This window comes from Nyctereutes procyonoides, unplaced genomic scaffold, assembly GCF_905146905.1.
Source record: "Nyctereutes procyonoides isolate TBG_1078 unplaced genomic scaffold, NYPRO_anot_genome, whole genome shotgun sequence".
NCBI classification, from domain to species: domain Eukaryota; kingdom Metazoa; phylum Chordata; class Mammalia; order Carnivora; family Canidae; genus Nyctereutes; species Nyctereutes procyonoides.
Window position 1 is genome coordinate 21,110,489 of NW_026575134.1, and position 21,867 is coordinate 21,132,355.

The 21,867-nt window shown below is 35.7% G+C and overlaps 1 protein-coding gene across 2 annotated transcripts in view; it reads right to left on the minus strand.

Moving 5' to 3' along the window:
* HGF (hepatocyte growth factor) overlaps positions 1-21,867 on the minus strand; it is a 79,971-nt gene that overhangs the window by 57,665 nt on the left and 439 nt on the right. Inside the window, exons 2-5 of one of the 2 annotated variants that reach the window (XM_055301293.1) lie at positions 15,050-15,215; positions 10,769-10,881; positions 8,365-8,479; positions 3,220-3,347 (exon numbers count right to left, since the gene is read on the minus strand). In XM_055301293.1, coding sequence (XP_055157268.1) covers positions 3,220-3,347; positions 8,365-8,479; positions 10,769-10,881; positions 15,050-15,215 — 522 coding nt within the window. Of the gene's footprint in view, positions 1-3,219; positions 3,363-8,364; positions 8,480-10,768; positions 10,882-15,049; positions 15,216-21,867 lie in introns of both variants that reach the window. The other variant, XM_055301292.1, reaches the window with a different exon arrangement.

Below are 21,867 nucleotides of genomic sequence, written 5' to 3' on the forward strand. Positions count from 1 at the left end.
CTTCTTGTTTATAATAGTAGGTTGCCCTGTTGTATTTTCACCTATTGGAGGATGAGGAGAAGGGAAGCAAGCAGATTGACCATCTTACTCAGGCTGAACAATTTGTTGTTTTACTATTGCATCAAACCATCAGGTTACTCGTAAAAATTACCTTAAGAGAGCTGAATTTTAAACTCACAGTCACTTTTCAAACTTCTGGAATTCTAAGAAACTCCTAAGTTGTCCAAGCTCAAAGTCAAGCAGTAGGGATGGAAATCAAGGACTTGAGTAGGAGGTAGGTGAAAGTATGATCTATAGAACACTGCATAGGGTGAGAATCACCCTTCTCGCTCTTATCTCCTTTTGGCTCTATTTTTGCTAGTGTATTATTCAATGGTTCCACCAAGTTTATCCTTTTAAAAACAAACAACAAAAGCAAAATACTTTGCCAGATCACATAAACTCAAACTAAATAAATGTTTCTAGTCATAACTAGAGTAGTTTTCCTAAATATATCTCTGGCCTAAATGAAAGTAGAAAACTATATTAACTGCACATGAATTGTAGTATAAATAGGATTAATTTAGCATCTTTCTCGTCATACTACCCAACTAACTCAAAAATTATTGTGTTCTGTTTTTCTTAGTCATAAAACTACCAGTGATTTGAGTTTACAGACTAAAATAACTCTTTTGGAAATATCTATCAGAAAAATCCATGCTGATGATTACTTCAGCAAAACTAAATGTCTGAAATATGAATAGCTTCACAAACCCACATTTATAAATAATTGCTTTATTTAAACCTTTGTTTTTAAAAATCTTTCCCCACAGAATATGAAATTATGCACATAGAGTTATAGCAGTATTATTTGGGATTTTAAGTGTAAGGTATTAAAAATAATAATTATGGCTTAATAAAATGTGTTTACTTGAATATTTGACAGTCATTTAAAAAGACATCTGTTCCAATAACTGGTGATTGCTTTGTTCCAAATCCCAAGCAAATGTTAAAGCAAGAAATTGGATTTTAGACACTTCAGTTTTTTATAATATTTGAGTTAAACATTAATGCTATTTTCTTTACATATTTTTTAAAGTTCTAAATGTGCTAAAAGTATTCATTTTCTTTTAGAATGCTTAATATGTTTAAAAGATTAAATTATGAAAAAATAATTTCAATCATTGGATATCAGATACACTTCTTTTATGAACAAAGCTTTCTGATAAATTTCAGATGATTAGCCAAGAGCCTAATAGCGTTATGAGAATTTCAAAAAAGTGCATTTACACTATTTGCATATTTTGTATTATCCATTTTATAAATAGCTCTGTTTTTCTCTATTAATGTATTGACAGGGCTTCTTATTTTAGAACCTCTTCGGTAAAATCCCACCAACTCATTGTTTAACATAGTATGAATTTAAATATCACAGCTCAATTCACACTCCCTGAAATATGTTTAGCCTATAGGGCAGGTGTTGGTTTACTTCTCTCACAGGACAGTTATTCAACTACTGTCAGATTTCTAATTCCTTCCAGAAAAAGCTTATCTTCCACAGTGCTACGGTGACCAATAGCATCATGTGCCATTAATAGTAATGAGCAATGTCCTTTTCTAAGGGAGGTGTAATGACCTCAAATTATTAAAGGATGATAGAGATGTACATTCTACAGAGATGAGGATAACTGGAAATATAATTTTTCCAATTATTTCTTTTCTAGCAGATTTATCCTACATTGTCTAGCCGTCCAGATCTATGCCAGTGTGTTTCGGTGAAGGTTCTTAAAAACCACATTGTTGAGAAATCACATTCCCACATGAACGAATCAAGTAACATACGTGCTAAGCTATTTAAGGTTGGACCGAGTCACCTCCCCTCGCAAACACTTTCCCAGGTCAAAAAAAAAAAAAATCAATAAACAAAACTCCTTGCAATGACCTCCAGCCTCAGAAGACTGTGATAGTGGAGAGTGCCCCCCAAAAAGTAAGGTTTTTTCTTCCATGTGTACATTTAAAATATTAATTACAGATTTACTCATACAAAACAGACTTGTTCATAACGTTATCACAGATCAGTTTATTATTTTTAAAAGAGAAGAAAACAATGAAGAAGTTATAGTGAACAGAATATGATATGGAATGGAAAGTAAGAATTTACAAACAGAGATGGAACTGACTCTAGCACATGAAGTCAAGAATTTTAAATTAACTAACAACAGAAAACAAATTCACCTTCTCCATGACAATTCACTAACAATGGCCTTTTCATGTGATAAATATCAACCTAATATTAAATGGGTATTTATGGAAAAAAAAGTTCAAAAAATGTGGTTAATAACAAACAGGTAAGGTATCTTACTATAAAAAGTGGACAGCATTCCAGCAGCCCCCTACCCCCAGGTATTTCCAAATCCTACTAAATTTCTATCAGAACTTAATCCATGTTTCATTTGGATTGTTAGAATTTTAGTTTCCGACAGAACTAAAAAGCCAGCTACTGGGTGGCCAGGTAATTAAGAAAAATGAAACCACATACAATGCTGAAGTGGTTACTCTTCCTTCTTGTCAGGCATTCAGTCTTCCAGTGCAAGAGTAAGGACAGTGCCCCTTTCTGCTGTGAGAGGAGGTCAAGACACACATGGACTTGGGGGCCGGCCTTCAAGACCCACTGGACTCTACCGCTTTGATCTCTTCAGGTCCTATTCTCAGTGGTGTTTAACGTCAGTCTACGTAACAAATCTGCTTTTCACCAACACGCACACAGGGGTAAGGCACTTCCAGCGACCCCTTCCCATATTCTCTTCTGGGCTCAGACACTCTTGCCACACCACTTCAGAGTAAGTTTGACCCAAGTTCTGCGGAAGCAGGTGCTGGCTGAATAGAATTAGCATCACTCTTAAAGAGCTAAGCGTCTTTCAGCTCCTCTCAGGTGACTTTTGGGGACGGATTGAAGGATGTGAACTCGGGACAGTAGATGAGGAAGCCCAAGCTTTTGCTCTCCCCAGAGGGATGCCTCAGGCTCTGCTGAAATTCAAACTGACAACCCTTCTGTCTTAATCTGATGAGAATCAGTTTTGAAAACATTGTGTAAAAAACGCTCAAGTAATTGTCTACAGTCGCATTTGAATGAAGGACATATTTATCATAGTTGGATTCGTTTCTGTTAACTTTAATGCGAGTTGCAGTTCTACACAAAGCGGGAGCAGAGCGCCCCCCACGGCATTCAGGCTCATTTACCTTCTGAACACTGAGGAATGTCACAGACTTCGTAGCGTACCTCTGGATTGCTTGTGAAACACCAAGGTCCCCCTTCTTCCCCTCGAGGATTTCGACAGTAGTTTTCCTGTAGGTCTTTACCCCGATAGCTCGAAGGCAAAAAGCTAGTTTTAAAATGATAATCATTACAGTTTAAGAGCATGCAACTTTATTTTTGGCCTATTCATTTTACTCATTAGTGGGTAAGTCTCTCCTACAGTACAGAAATCCACTGTTCTATCTCCGCCTTCCATACATAGTAACCCGAACTGTCATTTTCATCCATTCTTAAAATACTTGAATGTTCTACAGATTGACCTGACCGAATCCCCACGTTCACCGTCATTCTCAGTGACTCATCTCTGGATTTGCTAATAGCCAATCATTCTAGAACCGAACTGTTCAAACCACAATTTCAAAGCTCCACGCAAAGAAGGCACATGATTGAGTGGGGGGGGGGGGGCACTTAGCTGAGAGAGTTAGAAACACTGCAATTGCCCTTGAAATCTCCTGATTACGCTGCTTCTCCAAGATAATTACTTGTTTTTTTATTGCTATTCTTATAAGGAACAGCCCCCTTTTTCTCCCGCACTGTTTAGAAATAGGTTGATCAAGTGACACAAACAAAAGGTCTAGAATCAAATTAAACCTGGGTTCAAATTTCAGTTCTCTCTTGTACTAACCAGAGACCCCAGCAGGTAAGTTAGACTCTCTCAGCCTCTAGCTTACCTGCACACGGAGTGTGACCGTGACTTACAGTGTCTTACACTCTACATGGTGTCCTCAGGAGTTCATAGACATGACAGGGTAATGGACATTCAATAAATGCTACTTATTATTAACCTCAGGCCACTTAGTAGTCTTTACCCTGTCGTAGCAAAACCCAGAATTATTTATTCTTTTCAAAAATTTTGGTAATTTTCACTGCTACTGGGGTTTAGTGTTTCCAAACTGAGTTTGGAACAGTTTGCCACGGGGTGCAGAGACTGCAATGCATTACCTTCACTTGAAATTTCTAATGCCCTAGTTATAGTTTTCTTATCAGCATAAAATATTTCAACACAAACTCAGAAAAATGCAAAGCCTTCTTCATTTGCCTGTGCTGCTTATGGCATTGACCTCTATGATGCTTTTATCTGAATGCAAAAAAAAAAAAAATCCTAAGTAAAGTAGAATATACATCTGTGGGTAACACTAAACATTTTTTTTTTCAAAATCCAGTTACACTTTCAATATCCAATCCAATTGTTCTCACAAAGTTTTATTTCTACGCTTAACAGTTTTTGAGTTCTAGCTGGCACTTCTAATGAAGTCAAAGGATTTTAGTCTCTAGGTAAAAACCATCCAAATGTGTTCCTGACCCATGGAAACTTATTTAGAAGCCATCAGGTTTTTTGTTGTGCTGTGGCACAAAATGTGTATGAACGGGCTTTGGGTACCAAGCAATATTTTGTAATGGAATTCTTTCATTTGGACATGAAATAAGCCAGAGTTAAGTCCCTCAGAAAACATAAATTATTTTTTTCTGAAAATATAAATTATTGGTCAAAAAGAAAATCTATTCTAAGAGACTTACTACTAACCAAACATTTTCAAGGAAACCGATATTATAAATACTTTGTAACTGCAGAATGTCTTTAGGTAGAGTTTATATCCTTACTTCTTTAGCATTTTAAATATGGGGAAACAAAAATTAGACTTTAGGCCATATGACCAGCATAAATTATAATATAATTAAAGCGCATCATGCTTTCACAGTTCTTAACAGTGTATTTAATTTTAAGAGGAAAAAGAAAGTATCTTTTTTCTTATTTTTGGCCCTTTTATTCCAGAATAGCTTCAGATACTTTTGTTTGTTCCGTTGCTTGAAATTTTCTTTCAATTTTGCCAGTTTTCCAACTTCTCATAGTAAATTTATAGTGAAATAGTCATTTTTCTGATAGAATCAAAATCGACTTTTACTTCAGATTGGTTTTTGTAAAGTATAAATTTACCCAAAAAATGCTCTGATAACTGTATTTTACGAAAAAAAAAAAAACCTTGGTAGAGTAGTAAGAATAAGTTATTGTTAATCACGAAATCTACATTGTTGTCCCATATATATCACTTGGCTACTCATATGACACAAGTCCTTAGTCCCTACCTAATTTATTTACTCTTTGGGCTTTTTACTTCTTCACTTATAAGGTATATGGAATGAATTTGATTAATATAACATCCTCTTGTGTCATTTTATGTATTCAGCTTACTTAAGAGAAATTAAATACACATGTTATCTATGATTTTAGAGATTGTTGTTGCACACACACACACAACACATATTCCTTGCCAGTGGATTTGTAAAGCTAAAAAGCTGTGAAGTAGTGAATGAATCAGTCAATGGCTTAGTAGTAAAAATATAAGTAAGGAGACAGAAAAAATAGAAATCATAACTAGATAAGGCAGAAATATGAATAAAGTTTTGTCACTGGAGTTAATAAAATGAAACTGAAAAGAAAAGGTGCTGCTTTCCATATCTATGTCAATGCATACGAAATTCCTTTTTAGGACATTCATGACAGTCTAGTCCTCTCTTCCCTTCATTCTTTGGCGTGTATGGCTTTTACCCACATTTGCTGGGGGGTACTTTGTGTGTGTTCTGAAGCATAGCCTGCTTCTCTTTAGTGTGCTATACTCGGCCAAGGGATGAAGCCAGCCTGCTCTTTTCACTTATAAGTGTTCATTCAGCAAATGTTTATGAGAAACTATCACACACAAGCCCTTGGCCAGTCAACAGGCTCTGTAATAAACTTTTATTCACATTTATACTATTCATGATTCTTTGTCATTATCAGCCAGGCTTTAAGAGAGAGAAGTAAAGAAATATTTAAAACTTAGTTAAATCCAAAAGTACTTTGAAATATAAATTAGGTCTTCTGGGTGCTAGCCATCTTTTCTTTTCTTTTAATATAAAGTGCATTCATAGGAACCTTGATCTATTCCATCATCTGCTTCATTAATGAATGCTGATGGCCAGTGAAGGATATAGATGTAGATATCAAGTCACCTGATTTTCTGGTTAAGCTTCTATACTAATTTCATCATCTATCATCATCTTCCCATTAAATCACTTGTAAAATATTTCAATTTAGGAGTCTACAAATCACTCCCCAAGACACACATATTTTTTTTCTAGTTCCCATAAAGTTAATCTTTAAGTGTTAAGCTATCATGCAGATAAGCCAGTAAGCTGTTAACTGATGAAAATTGTTACCATTGTTATACAAAAAAAAGAAAAATATTTGATTAATATACAAGATCTTCTCTCAGCCCTAAATCTCTATACCACAAGGAAATGTTTGTTGGTAAAAAAACTGATTGGACTGGGAAGCCAGTTCCCAGGGAGATCTATTTCACATGTACTCTTCTAGCACAGAATCACAATCATAGAGAATTTGGGTTGAAATTAAGACCTCTACTAGGTCAGTCTAGTGAGCTCAACTAGGGTAGGATTGATTTCAAATGCTATTCCTTTGTTCATGAAAAACTTAGATCTGCCTACTTAAATAAAATGTTTTCCTCTTATCAAGTCATGAGAGTGACACCATGCAAATCCTTATGACGGAACAAACCAATTATATTGGTTTTTTTTGCTTTGTAATATAACATTATGTTTCAGAGGTATTTGTGTATTATTATAAGTAACTAATTTGGGAAAAAATAGTTGTTTTCTGTCATTAAAACTCTGTAAACTGATCAGCATGGACACTTACTAGCTGGTGTTAATTAGGCAGGGACCACAGATTTGTTCCCAGTGTAGAGCAACTAACTCCTTTTCTTTATAGTGGGCCAATTAATTCATGTCTGTTTATGGAAGTAAAATCATCTTGCATAATTATGCTCCTCAAAAATGAATAATATGAAATTTTAAAAAGTGAATTCATCAAGGCAAAGTCATCACAATTATTGCAAAACAAGTCACAGCATGTGTCCTACTGCTCATGCCCTGTATCATGTTAAAAACACAGCTTATACACTGATACTGGCTGGGCTCAGATTCTGGCCAGAGCACTTACTAGTTGTGCATGACCTTGAAAAGTCACTAAGGCTCTTTGTTCTTCAGTTTCACTGTATATAAAATAGAATTAATAAAACCACCCACTATGTGGTTCTTGAGGGGATTAAACAAGATAAGTGAGAGAGACTGCTCAGCAAGCAAGGAACTTGCAGCACGGTAAACTAAATCTTCCTATACATTTCCTGACCAAGGAGAACTGTTTTAAACTACCTTAGCTCCTGTTGAAATTTTTTCTGAAACAGGTCCTGAAAAACTGTGGCTACATTTAGTTCTTTAGTGAGTATTCAAAATCTATGTTTCCCCTCCATGATGATTAAGACTCTCAGACTAATGAACCCGTGGATTCTTATGTTTATCCATTTTTAAATAGCATTCATTTGTTGTAATGAACACAATTCTTCTCTGAAGTGCAGACATTTAATTTCCAAGGAATGAGAAGTTTTCTCCAGTCACTAAATAAGTGAAATGGGAAAGCTGGTCAATTTCTGCCTTGAGTTATTAGCAGAGGTTCTCAATTTTGGCTGTACTTTGGAATCATCTGAGAAGCTCTTTAAAAAAAATACCAGTGCCTGGGTTACTCCCCTAAAATATTCTAATTTAACTGGTCTGTGTTGATGCCTGGGTGGTGGGATTTGTTAAGGGCTCATAGCAGGTAATTCTAATGTTTAAACCAGGGTTGTGTACCAAACAGTCTGGCCCTGGGTCAGGTAAGAATCTGATCCGTCATGTTTATACCACAGTCCACCTTTCCACTCTAGCTCCAAAAGGCATAGAGAGGAGGAGGAAAATCTTTTTTTTTTAAATCACATTTTCATTATTTCCTCAACAACACCAAGATGTATAAGCTGACATTTTTGAGGTAAGATACTGTTAGGCCTCATCTTAACGATAAATGTATTCACCTCTGGATATCAGTCACAAAGCCACATGACCCTTGGCTTAATGCAATTCAGCAAAGTTTGCTAAGTTATTACAAAACTGTAGGACTATACCAAAGAACTAACATGAGGTTGCTAACACACATATAAAAAAAGAAAGCCTCCACCCTCTTTTTTTCATGCTTTTCTTACCTGTGTTCATGTGGTATCATGGAATTCCAGGGCTGGCATTTGATGCCACTCTTAGTGATAGACACTGTCCCCTTGTAGCTACCTCCTTTACCAATGATGCAGTTCCTAATGTAGTCTACCAGAAGAAACCAGAGAAAAATTGTATAACTATGTGTAACATATGCTACATATTAAAAAAAATCCGATCCAAATCTGTAGGAAATTAACGTATGTAAGTTATCTCAAATCATACTGACATTTCTTGCCTAAAATTTCTACTGTTTTCAAAATCATTCATTTCAGGATAATATAAAACAAAAAAGACTACTGAGAAGTTTTAATTTTGTGAATATATTTCTAGATAACAGCATATATTAGTCTATGTTCTTGGTGTAGATTAGTCAATGTACACAACTGGCCAGGGAAACTTAATTTGACAGAATGATGTGCTTACATATATAGACCACTTTAAGAAAATGTTAAGAATAAACATTAAGTAATTGGTAAAATCTATTTAATTCAAAGGGTAACTTCAAGATAATAAAAATAACCTGTCTTTTCTCAATAAAATCATTTAAGTTTTTCTATATGCATGTACGTGTATGTTTAGGTGACAGTAATATTATGTCGATTATTATTTTCTATATTTTTGGTAATTTTTCAGGTGCAAAACTACAGGGAGATTAAATTTAAGCAAGCTATGGGGATCTCTGGGTGGCTCAGCAGTTTAGCGCCTGCCTTTGGCCCAGGGTGTGATGCTGGAGTCCTGGGATCGAGTCCCATGTCGGGCTCCTAGCATGGAGCCTGCTTCTCTCTCCTCCTGTGTCTCTGCCTCTCTCTCTCTCTCTCTCTCTCTCTCTCTCTCTCTCTCTCTCTATCACAAATAAATAAATAAATCTTTAAAATAAAAAAAAGCTGCATGTTCCTATTTATACAGCTGCTAGCAACCTAGAAAAATTCTTAAAATGGTCTTATACTAGGTTTTAAATTATGCTTAGGCTTTGTAGAGTTATTGGGATATATGGAGATCATCTTATTTTTTTTAGGCCATCTTATTTCTACCATAAATTAATTTTAACTTAAATTCTACCCTCCTAATAAAGACATATCTGTGCATATTACCAAACAGAAATTTAATGACATAATATGATTTAAGAAAATAAACTTGAAATACTATTATCATAAATACAATCTATAATTATTATTTTGTGTGATAAGAGATATATTTTGTAAAACTCATATTTATTTAACATTCTCCAATTATTTCATTGATATAATTTGGCTTTGGATAAAAGTAAATACCTGTGAATATAGTATCAGAGAAACAAAATAGACACATTAACAAATAATATGACCTCAATTCTTTTTTTTTTTTAAATTTATGATAGTCACAATGAGAGAGAGAGAGAGAGAGAGAGAGAGGCGCAGAGACATAGGCAGAGGGAGAAGCAGGCTCCATGCACCGGGAGCCCGATGTGGGATTCGATCCTGTGTCCCCAGGATCGCGCCCTGGGCCAAAGGCAGGCGCCAAACCGCTGCGCCACCCAGGGATCCCTCAATTCTTCTTTTAAAGATTTTTCAAGTAAATAATTAGGGCAGCCCAGGTGGCTCAGCGGTTTAGCACCGCCTTCAGCCCAGGGAGTGATCCTGGAGATCCAGGATCAAGTCCCACATCGGGCTCCCTGCATGGAGCCTGCTTCTCCCTCTGCCTGTGTCTCTGCCTCTCTCTCTCTCTGTTGTCTCTCATGAATAAATAAATAAACTCTTTAAATAAATAAAGTAAATAATTAGGAAAAGATGCAACTAATATTTCAAAATCTCCAAATTTTACTGTCAGCAATCACCACTAAGACAAATCAGTTACCCAAAGTTGTTAACATTCAAAATGCTATGTATTAAGCTCAAAATGTACTATAATATAAGGTGTTTTAAACTATGAATTTGGGATCCCTGGGTGGCGCAGCAGTTTAGTGCCTGCCTTTGGCCCAGGGTGCAATCCTGGAGACCCCGGATCGAATCCCACGTCGGGCTCCCGGTGCATGGAGCCTGCTTCTCCCTCTGCCTATGTCTCTGTCTCTGTTTCTCTCTCTCTCTGTGACTATCATAAACAGATAAATAAAATAAACTATGAATTTAAGGTGGCACCCTCTAAAATGAACATGGACAACATCAGTTCTAGGAGATGCTCCTAGAAATAAAGAGGGACAGGGCAATCTGATTATGAAAAATTTGGGAAATGCTCAATTTAAAACTACCATATTGAAAATAGTCAAGACACTAGTATTCTCTGCCTTTATGGAAGAATTGACCATGTAACAGAACCAGCATATAATAGAAAAATTACTGGGAAAGAGCACTGTGGCAGGAAATTACATACATTTTATGCTTTATTTTATTATGAAATATTTAGGGAGAAGCCAGTTACCTTTGTTTTCATAGAGATCAAATTCATGACCAAACTCTTTTTTCACTCCACTTGTCATGCTATTGAAAGGGAACCAGAGGCATCGTTTCCTTGCTTTATCAAAAACAAAGGCCCTGAAAAAAATATCTAAATGAAAAGAAGGAATACTACTATTTATACAGTTTTTAAAGAATGGGCACATGGTTTAACCAAGGAGGGCAACATAAAAAGACACATGGTTATATATGCATAATAAAAACATGAGTGATTTTTAACCTACCACTTTGATAACCAAATAAGAAAAAACAAAAACAAGTTTTCATATGTGTGGATTTAAATATCAGAATACTATTTGGAATGTTCTCATGTTATTCTAAATGATGCCTAGAAATGCAGTCTTAAACAAGCAAAATCAATATATAACCTAACTGCTTGAATTATTTCTGAAGACTTTTTTTTTGTAAATACACAGCAAGTGGGAAGATTTTCTTTATAGTTATATACAAATGATTATAGCTGAAATATCGTGATTAATTTCCAAAGCTTGTATTGTATAAAGTACGTTCTAAAGTGACATTGCCTAAAACACATTAGAAAAAACACAATCCAAGAGATTCTCCTAGCAAAAAAAAATCTGAAATCAAAAGTCTGGAATGTTTTGCATTATATCCCTTCTTGGTGATTTGTAAAGAATGGAAGCTTATTAAAGGCTATAAAAATCTTGCTATCAGGATAACTGTTTATGTAAGGCAATGTTTCTTAAATAGATTTGCATTCATGACATTTTTAATTTAAAAAACCTATTAATATCACATTGCATATGCTTTTGATATATCTCTCTTGAAGAAAATTACTAAAATGTACCACTCCTACAGTCATCATTCTTATAGCTAAGCATTATATTGAGTTTTGTTGTCCACTAAAAAAAAAGTCTTTCTAAACAAGATGGTAAGTAGAAAAAAAAACCTGAGAATAGTAAAGAACTTGATAAAATTTTCAATATATTAGATGTCACCACGTCTTACAATGTAGAAAATCAAGTGGGAATTCTGACCTGTTTACCTTCCTTTAAGAAATGGTATTAAAACTCCTTCTCACTATGTTCATGCTAATTACAATGCCACCAAGTACAAGTATCTAATTAAAAGAAATATACGTTTTCTGAGAATAAGGATTTTTCACTTCTAATCCATTGAATATGTTTTGAGAACACATAGTTTTCTTAAAATTTTAGATATTCCAAGCTAGTCATTTATTTTTTAGTAGTTTGCCAATTTATAAATAAGTTTAAAGAAGGGGAAATAACTTTTATGAAACATATAAAAATACATTATAAAATTATTTAAAACATTTTACCTATTATCTCATATTTTTATATAGCACATTTTATTCTATATCCAAATAACTCCAAAAAATTATACACATAAACTTTGAGCTTTGACTTGAACACATAGATATTTTTAAATATCTACCTACAAGAACATCTTGCAGCTGAAATAATAATTAAGAGCAAATCATAAAAGTGTATTTTTTTTGCAGTGGTGGCAGATACGAGAGGACTGGCTAATAACAGACTTGAATTTTGATCTGATGGATTGCAGTCTTATGCAACACATGCTAAATTCTCTATTAAGCTATTGTAGCATGTTGGGGGAGGGGTAGTCAAATGACTTTGAACACACAGTAATTAGAAAAAGAATACATATAAAAACTAAACAAACACCTAAAAACAAATTTTAAAGTTGTCACTTAACTTCACATTAAAATAAAGTGCATCACACATATATAAACTACTCTTCTATTGATCATATGGCTTTGACATGAGAACACCTTGGCGGTGACTCATGAGCCCCATCAGGAACATGCAAGATTTACTTCCATGAATACACAGGCGATTCCATCTGAAAAGTGGGTAACCAAGCTTCTAGTTTGCTGACTTTACTTCACCCTTTCCACTCATTCCATTACATGCCATATTTTCTCAGAAAAGTGTTTCCTTGAATCACTTCATATCTCCAAATAGACCAGATCCAGTCAGATTCTAGAGTTACATCTCTTTTAAGTTTGATTTTAGGAGTCTTTATCTAATCCTTATTTTAATTATCATATTCCTTTCAGTAATTTATTTTGTCTAGAGTCCTAGTTGATTATGGCAGGAAGGCAATTCCAGAACCAGTTACTCAGTCATGGATGGAGGAAGAAACCCTCATATTTTCTTCTTTTGTGTCAATTCATGGATACCAATTTTCTGAGGAACTTAGAATCAGGCATTCTGGTCATCTTTCCTACCCAGCAGAAAAGAACTTCAATCTCTGTTAAATCAATATTGTTGATACCTTCTGAGGAAGAGATGGTGTTTTAGAATGTTCCACCCCACACCCACTGAGTCACAGATGCTTTCACACAGCGTTGTTGGTATTTTCCAAGCATTTTTGTATATTTGCCATCATCTTTCAGTGATTCTAGTCTTATTATAAGCCTGAAAGGAGATCCTTTAATCCATTAAGAATCTAATTTCAGAGTATCACCATTCAATTCTGTGCATTCAATTCTGAATAACTAATGTATTTAGTGATTCCAAACACATGCGCACATAAATTTGGGATAGACAAGTGAGACGGATGACACATTTCTAGGCAGAAGAACTCTTTCTGTACAAATGTATTATATATGTGGTTTTCTGTACAGGTTGCCAATAAAATTGAAGGCTCAATGTAACTCAACCAGAATATAGGAGGAAAGTATGAAACCTCATATGTAAAGATTTTTAATCAGGTCACATGTGTTCTCTAATGCAGCAAAATTATTTTAGTTCCTCCTTAATAAAACAAAAGGACAGGTTTTTGTTTTGTTTTGTTTTCTAGACAGAAGGCAGACTAATGTGAAAATCAAGAGGTAGGAATACTTTCCTTACTTGTGGATTCAGGAGAGTCTCGTTTCAGATTTAGAATTAAAAATCAATAATGACATGAGATTCTCTTGTTTCCTTTGCCCCACCTTCCCAAGCCTGTGAGGGGAAAATACAATAAATCTAACCTCCTCAATTTTGAGAAGAACATCACCATAAATCTACATAACTATGATGTTGATTGAGAGTAGTTTCTTCTAATTTATTTTTAACAATCTCTAGGCAGGAAAGTCAGGGAAAGAAACAGAATTGTCATAGGGATATACTTGCAAAGTCAATTCCCCACTCTCCTTGCCAGGAAACACCTCCCTGGAAGTGGCAGTTTAGAAACAAAAATACTTCCAGAAGAGTTATGAATGAGTAGAAGGGAGATAGTCTCTCCTTCCCTACATCTGTTGAGGATCTTCTCTGACCAGGTCGCTTCCCCCAGGCCCATAACACTCATTTCTCTCATTTCTCTGAAAAAGGTAAGATGAAATTAGGATTGCTGGCCATGGCATTACTAAAATTTGTGTTCACATCACTGCTCAAATGTAATGGAGCAGAATTCAAAACTGACAGGATGTCATGCACAGTCCTGTAAAAAATAGAATGCCACAGAGAATAAACGGGTATAAAGTAAATGAGGGGATGGGAATGTTTATGAAGAATGAGGAAATGCATTTTCTTTTGGGAACTCAGAAAATCATTCAGATGCAATGGTCTCCTTCATGGCCTGAAACTCCCAAGTTTTATCCTTAGATCACTGACAAAGTAGGAAGGAATTCTTCCCTGTGAGGCTGCATAGGGAATTTCAAAAGATAAGAAAACCCTCCATTTGAATCCCCTCCTGCCTCTTTGAATTTCTCCGTCACTTTTCACCTAAAACTTCATCATCACTACCTCCTAACTCCTTTTGAACAGCCTTGCTGCTGACACCAATCCCTCTACTTTTTTTATCTAATTCTCTCAACACCTTTTATTTAAATCCCTGAAGACAATGATGTAAATTGCAGCAAATTCTGGCCCAACTTATATTCTGAAAATTCCTCCACTCTTCTTGCAAGAAAACAAACAAAAAAAATGTTTATTCTAAATAGAATACTTTACATGTTGGATAAAATACAATCTAATGGAATTTTGGTTTCTAAAATTCAACTGTTCATAAGATGAGAAAACACAAATTCCATAACCAAAGGCACTGTGGATTCTAAAAGATATGTTTACGTGCTCTCCCTTACTCATATTTCCATCAGTCGAGAGCTACATTTTCTGTTATGATGAGTTAAAACTAAAGTCAAGCTTATACTCTTAAGGGCAAATTACAATGAATACAAAAAAAAAAAAAACCATGATAATAATTAGTAGATGCTATATTTGGAAAGTTATCCTAAGAACAAAATGAAGCAACTTACTTGCAAGTGAATGGAAGTCCTTTATTCCTAATACATCTATTGGCACATTGGTCTGCAGTGTTCATTTTTTTTGTTTTTATCTTCAGTAATGGGTCTTCTTTAATTAGAGTAGTCTTTGCTGACTTTTTGAATTCATGAAGTGTGTTTCTTCTTTTCTTCTGTCCTTCTATTAATAATAATAATTTTTTTAAAAAATGGAGGAAAAGCTTTTAAGGCTCATATAGAAAAAAAAAAGTCCTTAAGGATCATCCACAAGACAGTGATTTTATCTGACAACATACTAGATAGATAGATAGATCTCCAAGGGTTGGGGGTGAGGTGAGTTAGGGATTGATACTCTCAGATAGTTAAGAGCAAGAGAAGAATATTGTAATCAGTGAAGAATAAATCACTTGTCATGTACAGTCACTCATCTACATTCTTTAAAATGAAATATGCTTTTAAAATTAGGACAGAGTTCACTGTGAAGAAATAAATGACATGATAGTCTCCAAATGGTATGAAACCAAATGCCCAGGCATGTCATATCATGCTCTATGATTAAATTTGTCATTTCCTTCTGCAGTTGATCCTTATGAAAGTTATAGTATTAATTAGATAAGTCAATTCAATTACATGTGAGAAACTTCTCACTAAAAAATGGTGCAGTGGATAAATTATGCTGGCTGTCTTTAAAGTATTGCATATTATTCATATTTTGGCCCCTCTCATTTCCTACAGAAGTGTTTTCTGTGCTTGGGGGCACTATTTCTTAAGTATCACTGAATTGTTTGTCTTGAGATCAAGCCAAATGCTATAAATCAAAAGTGTGTAAAACTTCAAGCTTTAGTGTAGCAATATCATTTTTCTTCACGAGGGAATTCTACAAGGCCCCTAGATAGCATGAAGCCTCCCATTAAACACATGAAAACAGAGCTAAAACATCCTAAAGGACTTAATCTTATAGATGACTTTAGAGGATCAAGAACTACTTCTTTATTCTCAATGTGCCCGAAGTTACCTAGTTTCTGATGATGGTCACCATCTTCACAATGAGGATCAAAACGTCTAAGGGACTGCACCTATTATACAATAAGGATGTGCATGATTGTGCCTCTCCTCTGTTCTGCTTGCAAGTTCTTTTGAACACCCTTATAACAAAGGCAGTGATAATATATTCATTTTAAAGATGAAGAAACCAAGACACAGGGAAAAATTAAATTGCCCATTTAGCAAACCTCATGTAAAACTCAGCTGCCTAGCTTCAGAACCCCCGGCCCCCAATCTTAAACGCCATCTTTTTCTTTTTAAGAATTCTAAGTATGTGGAAATATGGCTTATAAAAATTTTCTGAAGATCTGGTTTAGAGCTATCAGTAGAAAAGAAATTTGGATGGTAGAACAGGAAATGCATTCCTGGTCTTTATATGTGGTGAAATGTGCCAAGAAAAGAGGATGAAAATTTTTGTGCAGAAAATTTGGAAATATGGCTAGCAGAGTGAGGTACAAACAATGGCATCATACTCTCAAGTTTGCCAGCAACCACTGGCTCCAGCAGGTTTATTAAGCATCCAGACGCTATTCATTAATGTCTATACTAACCTGAAGTCTACAATAAATAAGAGAAAACATGAAGTCCTCTGAATTTCTGGTTCTCTGTAAAACTCCAGAACACAATCCCCCAAAGACTGGTACTAATTTCTGTAATAATGTTTTCATTTTTAACTTTTCTTTGCCCTACAAGATGGAATGGCCATGGTACAACAGATATAATTTAAAAGACATTTTAACATAGAAATTCAATCAATCAAATAATCTATCAACATGTTATTTATTGAGTGTGGAGCAAATGCCTTGCATAACGTTGGCAGACAGATGATAATTCTGGCATTCTTACCGACTTGCCAAATGACTTTGCTTAATTACCTGAAATGCTAATATACCAATGACTCAGTCTACAAGATAAGTTATATTATATTTGCATCTATTTAAATTATAATTATTAAGTAAATATTTGGAAATTAATTCAGATGAAAACGTTACAAATATGCAAAGTTTTAACTTTGTTTTTGAAATTCCATTCTCTAATTCTGGCAGAGAGAAGAAATTGTTATTCTCCCAAGCAAAGAAGTGGTATAATTCTTTTCACATTTTGTTTTCTGCCACAGGATCACGTTAATGGGAGATATGTCTCTGCATTAGGAGTTTCTCCCTTTGAGCGTAGTGCACTATTTCTTAGGTTCTGTGAAATGTTTCACAGAATAATAATCATCTGATTTCCTATATAAATTGGAGTATTTCTTAGAATGCAATACTAGTTAATGGATGCTGAAAATCTATTAAATAAGATTCTTGACTAAAATGGAAGATATATAGATAAATAGATCTATATCTAAATCTAAATTTATATATATATATATAAATTATATATATTTCTCAAATTCAGTTATTTAAAAATATAGAATGGAATTAAAACTGGCATGATGAACAGTGTGTTTATTATGCATATCTAAGAGCATAAAACTATATTTTAAAAGTCTGAGACAAACATTAAATTCAGATATATACTTTCCTAATTATCTAATAAAACAGAACCCCTTGTCAATGGTCTGGTTTCTTGGCTCAGTACCACGCACTATGAAGGCAAGTATTGAGGCCTGTAGAGAGTGGGACTGTTGGTTGTGCTTAATTCTATAGATCCTCAGCTGTCCTACTGAGATGTGTTAATGTGTGGCTGTACCCTCATAAAAGTAGTCTAACTCTTGCTTGCTGCTAAGTTTTTCCATCACTACCTCTCATCTAAAGATCAAAAAGCATTCAGAAAAGCAAATAAATCTATGATTTCCCTTTACTAGATAATAGATAGGAGTGAAAAGCTTGTCTGGGGCTACAGAACTAATCAAAGGCAATGGAAACCAGGTATCAGGATTCCCTTTTCACTATTTCTCATTATTTAGAAGTTCCCCTTTATAATTTACTCATTTCTACTAGGTCAGTAACAAATTACTCAAAAATGTGAAGTCCAAGCTAGTTGTACATCATGTAGTCCAGTCATCTATAAAACTAATTTCTTCTTAAATAAAAGAAAAATTCAAAACAGGAGTCTAAAAAAAGCATGTCAAAATAAAACTCCTTTTCTGAAAATAGTTTCAACTTCTTCTTCCATATGTATTAACAACTGATGCTTGTTTTACTGAAAACAGTCAAAAGATCAGCTTAATTTGGTAAGAAACTAAAAAAAAAAATATCTTTGGATCAGATTTTTCCCTACTATTTTTTGTGCATGACTATTGAAGTTTATAAACAAACTATTGAAATGAAATCAAAGGGTAAGAGATCACTGCAACTTTGTCATGCTTGCTGGTACTTTAAATTACAACTCCTTTCTCCAGTATGGGAAAACATTCTGGAAGCTATATTTCCTGAAGAACCTGAAATCCCTGTTTTAGAACTGAAATCATTAGGATCTTACTGAAAACCTACAAACAAAAGTAGGGTCAAATGTATCAAGGTGCTTGAAGAGAGACACATTTCTCCCTCTGGTCCCTGGCCTCACACTCATTTCTCTCAGTACCTCATATATTTTCTTCTCTGTATGGACTAAGCATGGACTTCAAAGGAAAATCATGCAAGGAAAGGATTTGCAGGGTGTGGAAAGAAGCAGGAATCTGGCTCCACATATTCTGAGAAACCTACCCACATGATTAGTGATTAACAGCTTGAAGTGGCAAGATGTTAAGATGAAAGTACACAAGTAATTAATGGAAAGAACGGTTGTGACTGGAGACTTTAACCTTCCCAAAGACAAGAATCATAAATACTAGTTCATGGTTTCATGGCTCTTATCTAAGACTTGGATGTCACAGTTGGTGTTCGAGAAGCAAGCAAAATTCTCTCTTCCAAAGAGATTCACACAAGGAAGTGATAGTCAAGGTGAGATGCCTCCCTTCTTCACCTTTAATCGGCTTCCTTGTCAGGATGTCCTTTCATAGACCCCTCCTCCTGGTCTCTTCCCTGCACGGCTACCTCAGAGACCTGGTGCAGGCCTATAGCTAGTGGAGTCACTAACAACCGGTTCTTGCAGAGTTTTTCCAGAAACAACTCTCCCTCCACGCAGCAATCAAAACAACCACACTGAAGTTCAACTTCAGTTGGGTCTCTTGTCGACTCGAAAATTTCCGACTGCTACCCGCGGTGTTCAGAATAGTTTAGCACAACATCCATGCTTATGCACGCTACCCTATCTCATTTTTCTAATCACAGGCCATACTACTCCCCCCTTAGGTACTCAGTAATTGGTCCCACATGGTTACCTGTCCTCATACTTTCTCTCCTCTAGGCCTTTGGCCACTTTGTGGCCACTTTTTCACCTGACTTAGGTACTGACCATGCTATTATCCATTTTTTCATACTCAACTTGGGTACCGTATTTTCCTCAAACTTCTTCAGCTAGAAATGAACTCTCAACCATAGTATCATAGTATTTCTAACACAGAGCTTTTCATACATTACTTAACAAAACAGATTTTTAAAAGGCAATTTCAGTTGATTTCACTGCTTCCAGCTTCCATATAAATAGAAGAAGAAAAAACAGAACATATTTCCTTCTTGTGGATTTGGGTAGAAATCTCAGCTCTATCCCCTATGATAAGATAATTAAGGCCGTTAACCTCAATTTCCCCACGTAAGACAATTTGAATAATGTTGATTTTTTTAGAATTAAATAAGTTCTTTATTTTTTATTTTTTTTATAAGTTCTTTTTTAGAGCTTAGTCCATAACAGTTACTTAACAAACATAGGTTTCTTTCTCATTTGTTCATCTCTATGTCTGCCACAGGTTCCTGGACATTAGATGCTTATTTAATGCTGCTTTTGTACAGGGGATTGGATATTTGTTTCCAGTGTAGGCGGAAGTAGATAGAGGATAATTCTATGTAGACTAACACCTATACGGATGGCTTAGGTCCACTATATTGCATATTTCTTAAGAAATGCTGCAATAAATGATCTCCATGATACATTCTGTTCGTAATTGGTTGTCACCTCGTTATAGGATCCACTTCTTTTCGGACATTGTATTATGTCACAAAATGTACAACTATAGACTCATAGGATAAACCTAGAAGTATAACCAAGGCAATTTAACAGCAACAAAAAACTCTAAGTGTTGGCTGATATAAAAAAGAACAAAGTTTGGATGTTCTAAGAGGACTATCCACGTTCTCCATTTCGGAGAATGCTATTTAAAAAAAAAAAAACTATCAAAATAAACTTGCCACCCAAACGAAGCCAAGCCCTCTTTTGATGACAATTTTAGCATTATCCACTGCAGGAATTATTCACAGCATATCTGTAATTCCCAATTGGCCTCGCCTTGCCTGCCAGCACACTCTTGGGCTTCATTCTCCCTATACTCAGGAAACGCAGTCATTTCAACATTAGCCAAAGTGAAATATAATTATGAATGTATATCTCCTGCCAAAACTTCGTAATGCGTGCCAAAAACAAATAGACATTGTCTATGGTTGATCTACTGTTTGGGTTTTCCACGTTATGTTTCCTTCGCATTAGCACAGATGATTGCAGGTAACAACAGTATTATATTTCAGATCGTCGACATTTGAGTCTTTAAAAATGAAAGCCCTCCAAATAAATAAATAAATAAATAAATATTTTTTAAAACAAAATAAAAATGAAAGCCCTCCAAATATTAGCCCTGATTTCAATTTACGCTCAAAATCCCCTAAAATCAGCAATGTCTTATGAGAGTTCATTTCAGCACGACACACCTCAGGCATGACAACCTGCCTGATTGCACTAACTTCTTGTTCACCTCTCTAGAAATCTTACCTAAGTGTTTTCCAACAGGTCCTCCCTGCACAGTGTTGTTTTTCACAAGGACCACTTCGCAAAACAGTAGAAGAAAGCCAGGTGGTTTGAATCCTTTACCTTGTCATTTAGCAGATTCTTGATGTTTTCAACCCTTGTATTACATCAGAAACTACATCAGAGGTCTGATAAATTTCATAGTTAGCTTATCTCAGAAGATATGGCCAGTTGTCTGGTTTGTCTTATGAAAAGGCCACGTCTGCCATGTGGGCATTTGTTCCATTCTTCTACTCCCCTGTGCCTACCCAGGGTGCTCACTACCTTGTCCCCATTGGCATCTCAGCCACTACAATGATAATACAAACAAATACAGATGTTTCCTCTTGCCCTGATAACAGCAGAAAACTTCTCAAAGCGCCAAGTGGAATCTCTATACTTCCAGAAAGGTAGTATGAACTCACCGGCCATCCCTTCCCAACCTGCAAATTCAGGGGAGAACTTGGGAGGCCGAAAGCAGCCTCTGGGCAGCTTGAATCACTGTCACAGAATTTGCACCCCCCTTGCACTGCAGTTGCAAAGGGCAGGCGCCCGCACCCACAAAGAAGGAGGTCTTGGAGGACAGGCTTTCTCTTTCATTTTGATAATACGCATATCCCCAGAGTTTAATCTCCTTCTCCCAATGAAAACCTGCAGAAAGTCATCATTTAGCCCTGAATGTTGACGGAGCGACGTGGGGTCCTGAAAAGTCACGGAAAACTGTCCTCTGGAAAGAAGTGCGTCCCTGCTGGACTGACAGTCACTCTCTACTCTCCCCCTTCCAGACCAGACCTTCCTTCCGTTCAGCTTTAAACTTGGCCAAACCAGCAAAATCCCAGCCAGTGTTAGCCCTTCATTCCTGCCCCAGGGTCCACGCCTGGGAGACTCTAAGGGGGGGCGGGGGGAGCCCGGGCTGGGGACTGGGGTGGAGGACACGCATTCAGGGGGTGTTAATGATCATTGTAAATGCCTTG